At 50.2% G+C, this 5,613-nt stretch overlaps 3 protein-coding genes across 3 annotated transcripts; 1 reads left to right on the forward strand and 2 right to left on the reverse strand.

The window, feature by feature from the left end:
* Positions 1–290: 290 nt before the first annotated feature.
* FIESC28_11623 (uncharacterized protein) lies at positions 291–2,432 on the forward strand (the record flags this gene model as incomplete). Its single annotated transcript, XM_031165743.1, has 1 exon — positions 291–2,432. One exon carries the CDS (start codon positions 291–293, stop codon positions 2,430–2,432), a length of 2,142 nt encoding a protein of 713 aa, XP_031010196.1.
* Positions 2,433–2,614: 182 nt separating this feature from the next.
* Positions 2,615–3,583, reverse strand: FIESC28_11624 (uncharacterized protein; the record flags this gene model as incomplete). The annotated part of the gene is made up of 1 exon (XM_031165744.1): positions 2,615–3,583. The coding sequence occupies one exon, from the start codon at positions 3,581–3,583 to the stop codon at positions 2,615–2,617; it is 969 nt and encodes a 322-aa protein (XP_031010197.1).
* A 222-nt stretch (positions 3,584–3,805) lies between these two features.
* On the reverse strand, positions 3,806–5,201 carry FIESC28_11625 (uncharacterized protein; the record flags this gene model as incomplete). The annotated part of the gene is made up of 2 exons (XM_031165745.1): positions 3,806–4,815; positions 4,967–5,201. The coding sequence occupies 2 exons, from the start codon at positions 5,199–5,201 to the stop codon at positions 3,806–3,808; spliced, it is 1,245 nt and encodes a 414-aa protein (XP_031010198.1).
* Between the last annotated feature and the right edge of the window lie 412 nt (positions 5,202–5,613).

Here is a 5,613-nt window from a genome sequence, read left to right on the forward strand (position 1 = left end):
GAAATAATTTAGTCGCTTTATGTCGGCGTAGACAAGCACTTGTGCTACTTTTTTATGGTAGCCTTAATTTTGGAGGATGATCCTTCCACTACCCGCCTACGTGATATCCGTCTCCCATCTTAATAAGACAATAACTTCTCTACCAAAGACTCATAATTATTTCCATGATCACCTTCTATTTTGTAGCGAACCTCTCTTACTCAAAACACCCGTGATCCATCACACGACGTACATTTATGGTTTGACCTGCAGCCCTGTTCTTCGGAGATCCGCCTGCTAGTTAATTCAACATGAACGACCCCAAGCCGGCCGAGATAGTTTCTCAATTCAACAACTTTTGCGAACGATGGATCTCTAAAGCACACCCACCTCAATCCCCGAAAGAGAGCTACTTGATAAAGTTCAATGATGCAGCCAAACGTTGCAAAGATGCATATCGCACATGGGAACAGGAAGGTATCGATAGCCCATCAGCAGGTGGACTAGATCATATGCTTGCTTGTGGAGAGGATCTTAAAAGGGTCAAAGATCAGAAGGAGACTGTGGATCAACAAGAGATTGAGTACCAGCACAAGTACAAGGACGTTGAGAAGTTCATGGTGCAGGATCTCATGAACACACTTGGTCGGTTGATTCCCAGGCATCTTATCGCCGAGTGGCTAGCCGAACAACCAGCGCCGATGGACGATGAGCCTCCTCCTGCCAACATCGAATCCGACATTCAGTCTCCGCTCTTGTCTAGTGAGGATCAGCAACCAGCTCTAGACACAAGTACGACAACCCCGCCACCTCACCGTGCGTACGAAGCAAATCAGTCAATCGAGGTTGTTCCATTCAGAGGAGGCGAGACCCAGCAAGATGTGAAAACACAAAAGCGAGCCATGTCACCAAACCCTGAACAGCCTACGACGAACAAGCGTCGACGTCCCGAGTCTTCTGTGTCCTTGACCGACAGGACGATCGAGTTTGATGAAGTATATCAGCATGGTAGAGCCACGAAAAAGTTTGTCATAGAGTTCTATAAGGGTGGTTATTATGTGGTGGAGTGCGAACAGCACAACAAGGTGTTCGCTACTAAGAGTCCGTTGAACGGCGCCAGAAGCCATCTCAAAGGCTCATCTCACCCGGACTCGTCCCCAACAACTGAGACGGCCATCAGATTGTTCGGAAGGGTGGTGCTTAGCTGCGACGAGGGTCTCATGGAATTGAACAATTCTGTAGCTCTCAGGCCTTCGTATGACGAGCAGGGCCATCCGGATAGTGAATTCTATCCTCCAGAGGATCTGACAGATTACCCGTTCAATTCTCCACAAACTCGGTATTCCCAGAGTGTCCTTGCCCCTCGGGTTGACCCTCAGCCTGGAGAGGTGTACACTGCATTTTGGCCAAAGGATAAACGTCACTACGCTATTCTTATCCTTCCATGGGATAACTTTCGCGCATTGGGCATTCCAGGATGGGAAGGGTCGTCGCTGGAGGATACACCACATCTCAAGTTCCCTGATGAAATCCCAGCGTCCTGCGAATACGATCCTTGCACAGGTGCCGTGGGGTTCGCCGATGCTTACAAGCTTGGCGGGACACAGGCAGCTCAGCGAGAGTATCCAATTATGTACTTTGATGCGGTCGAGTACCCGTGGAAATGCAATTATGGATGGGTCCCCGTTACCGAGATGTGTCGGTACGATCCTAGCGATAGTAGTATCCCCCACAAGCGCCAAGTTGATGAGTTTCTGCTCAATTACAAGAACTATCAAGCCGGCATCACTCGAACTACTGACTCAAACGATGAGACCCTTCCCGATGGATCCGATGATACGAATCACAGTTCTCCCGAAGTTGAACAATCTGGTTTGTTCGTCGATGACAATACCCTTACTTCGAAGCGTGATTCAGTTTGCGGGTCAGAGGGTGAGTTCGCGGAGCACCTCGAGCAGGAGTCCGTGAAGCCAGATATCGCTGCACCCGCCAGGGTCCCTTCTCCCGAGCCCAATAACCGTCCGATGAAACAGAAAATCATGTCGACTGATCAAGAGCGCACTCGTGCGGTTGACGAGAAGCCGCCCACCAAACGACGAGTTCATCGCCGAAGCAATGATCACTACTCGCCCGAACCTAGGAATCCGAGGGAAGAGATCGACAACCGGCCCTACGAGACTTGGAGCGAGTCGAAGCGTCGTGATTCAGGGCTTGGGCTCGAGAGGGAATGGAATCACCATGACTCTTCCATTCCGCCAACTCCTAGAGCACAGTATGCCCCAATGGGACCGACCCCGAATGGGCTTCAGCAGATCTCAAAGCCGACTTCATCAATTGTCACACCTTCCACTGGCACGCGACCACCTACTGGCCCAAAGGCCCATTTGAACCGGGACAGAAGCCGATTGGCCAAGAGGGGAGGACTATCACATTTTATGCCACGACGCCGCTAGAGGGTGGCTGGGTACGGCATCTGTGCCACGGGGTAGAATAGGACGGCGTATGGTGATGCCCTTAGTGGCTAAGAAAAGGACCGAGGTGTAAAAAGTCATTCATTAATAGGCATATGCATAGCTCGTACAATGATCAAATTTCTTGATGCTCTCTAAAACTCGTCTAGGCCTAACAAATACAATTACAACTTGGCCACACTAACACCCGGCCTCAATCTCATGATGGATTGCTGCGTATTTGACGCAATCAAATTGCCATGCTTATCAAACAACTTCCCCTCAGAATAAGTCCTGTTTCCTCCACCTCTTGATGTCTTGCGCTCCTTCAGGTACCACTCGCTCATATTGATCTCCGGCACGAAGATGCGTAGCGCAAAGTCCAGCGTCGAGCAGGCAGTCGTGTCGTCAAACCACATGTGGTTATGCGTAAGTGGTAAGAAGGAAAGCGCGCCGTCCATTAGAAAAGCCAGGGCGCTCATGTGCTCGATTTGGTTGTCAAGCGGTTTGAGAGTGCGCTGCCATTCTGCGGATACTTTATCGGTGATGGAGCGGTCTTCTTGTGTTGTCTTGGTTGCTTTGGCGGCGCCAGTTAGGTTCTGGGCTGAAACGCCGTCTGTGCAGTATCGCGTCTCGAAAAATTCGGCGTTTGCAGCAAAGGTCTTTATAAAAGCCTGACCCTGATCCTCAGTAATATTCCCCTTCTCCAAGAGATCCTTCACCAAAGTCTGCACATTCGGACAGTCCTCAGCTCTGGGCCACTTTGAGCACGTCGCCTCAGAGTATTCCCAATCCGACGTCTCCCTGACGTGAAAGTCGGCCAAGATCTCCATGCAGACGCGAAACTTGCCATTGGGCTGTTGCTGCTTGACCTGAACTCTGCGCGTGGCAAAAGACCTTGTGTCTCTGGTGTTGGTTACACTGCAGTGCAATTTTTGGTCTGTTGATGCAGGACCATGGAAATGACCGACGACTGAGTAGAGCGACATTGTGGGAGGCGCTGTTTGACATGCTGCGTTTACAGCTACGCCTGCTGTACAACCTCCGTAGGCGATTGGGGCGGCGTTGCCCATGCGGATGGGGTTGAGGCGGGAGACATATTCTCCTTGGCTGACTTGGTCTACTGCGACCTGATCTGCGAGGGTGGGTGCCATTCTAATTAAAGTTGTAAATATGAAGTTGTAAATGTCAATCAAGGGGGACGCTGGTTTTTAGAGATGGCTCCGACATCTTGACTACTGCATCATTGAGCTCGGTTCAAAGTGGGTTTACCTCGGCTCGGCTGCTAGATAAGTGGATCTCGAATCTGGGGACGACGCGTCGCGTCTAATGCATGTGCTGAGGAATCGAGAGATTAGAGATGCATCCGACAAACATTAGTTACACTCTGGATAATTGCGCGTATAAACAGATGCCAGGACGCCATCTCTCCATACGCCCGCGATCGGTACACAGCGCTTCTTCGGATCCGACAGCACCTCCGCGACATCACCCTCCACAAGTACCAGGTCCGCTCTCTTCCCAACCAAAATCTGTCCTCTATCACCAAAACCGAAACGAGCAGCTATGGTGGACGTCGCAGATTTGAGAACATCATCAGGCGACATGCCGATTTCATGGGAAAACAAGTACATCTCAATGTGTATACCAAGACCGTAGGTTACGCCAAGTCCCTTTCCAGCACAGTCGCTCCCGACGATCAAGGGAACGCCAGCTCTGTACATCTTCTTTGTAGTTTCGTAGGCATGTTGAACAGCAGCCTTTGGACGCTCATCCTTGGCAAGGCCGATTGGTCTATCAGCCGCTTTCTGAATCATCATCCTCTCGGCGAAGGGGTCTGTTCTGAAAGCTTGGTGCCATTCCTGTCGCTCAGAGGTTTGCGATGCACACAGGCCTAGTGTCGGGTTGCAGTGGATATTGCCTGCTTTCATAATCCGAATGAAGTCATCGTTTGGGGGTTCGTCGAAAAAGACGTGCGTCAGACCATCGACTCCAGCTTCGAGAAGCGCCACGGCGCCTTCATAGCTAAATGCATGACCAACAGCGATAACGCCAGCGTTGTGAGCAGCTTCGACTACAGCAACTTGCACATCTCGGGGAGGCGGCGGCAGTTTCATGCCGATTGTATCTCCGAGTTCGTGAAACATCTTGATATACGATGCCCCATGCCCGTCAACCTGTTGCTGGACAAACAGCTTTGCGTCGCGGTTTGCCTTTAACTTGGGCCAACCGGAAACAATAGTGTCGAGTATCTTTCTGCCTTGAGGAACTGACTTGAGCTCCTTCTTCATGATAGGCATGGGCCATCCTCCCTCGATGATCGCTCCGAGTCCAGCGTACTTGTAATCTGTATACCTGTTGAGGTTCTGGAGGTCCCTGACCAACTCTATCCACCGTTGGTCTTTCACAATGTTCACTTAGGTAGCCAAAGCAGGCGCCAACCTTCTTCAAACGGTCGATATCTTCTATCTCATTGTGCATATCGCACACAGTTGTAACTCCGAAGCGCAACGATTGCTCAACACTGTCTGTGTTACCTTTGAGGGCGTGAATATGGGCATCAATCAATCCGGGAATCAGTGTATGTTGAGGTCGAGAGATTCTCACGATATCTCTTTGATTGGTCTCAACTGGCTTGCAGCTGCCAACATGGGCGATGAGACCGTTCTTAACAACGACAAAACCGTTGGCGATAAAATTATGTCCATTGAAGATTTTGACGTCTTCAATAATGAAACTGTTCAAATACTCGGGGTGATTCAATCCTGACATGTTGAGAAAATCCGACCAAGTATTATGTGTCCAGAAGTGCGTGTAGTTGTGCGCAAGATCCAGGTGAAGGTCTATCTCTTTTATAGCATGAGGTCCAGTGTTTGCTATCGGTATCTTCAAAGTAGGATGGATTTCATTTTATCGCACCATGTTTTTATGACTCGGCTCCGAAGTCTCCAATGTGTCGGAGGCGCATCTCAGCGAAGACGCGAGCGGTACTAACTTGAAACGTAGAGAACAGGTAGATCTTGGTTCCTCCACATACTAAATTAGCTCGGGCTGGCCGGAACGTTTAAAGCCGATCGGGAACTGCCGCATGGCGAAGAGCGACGTATCTTTGCGTTGTCCACAGGGTGTCGGAAGGTTAAGCCGTTCCCGTTAGAATGAAACAGTTTAGTCATCTTATGCCAAT

Source organism: Fusarium coffeatum, assembly GCF_003316985.1.
Source record: "Fusarium coffeatum strain FIESC_28 chromosome Unknown BRIP53273_contig_446, whole genome shotgun sequence".
Lineage (NCBI taxonomy): Eukaryota > Fungi > Ascomycota > Sordariomycetes > Hypocreales > Nectriaceae > Fusarium > Fusarium coffeatum.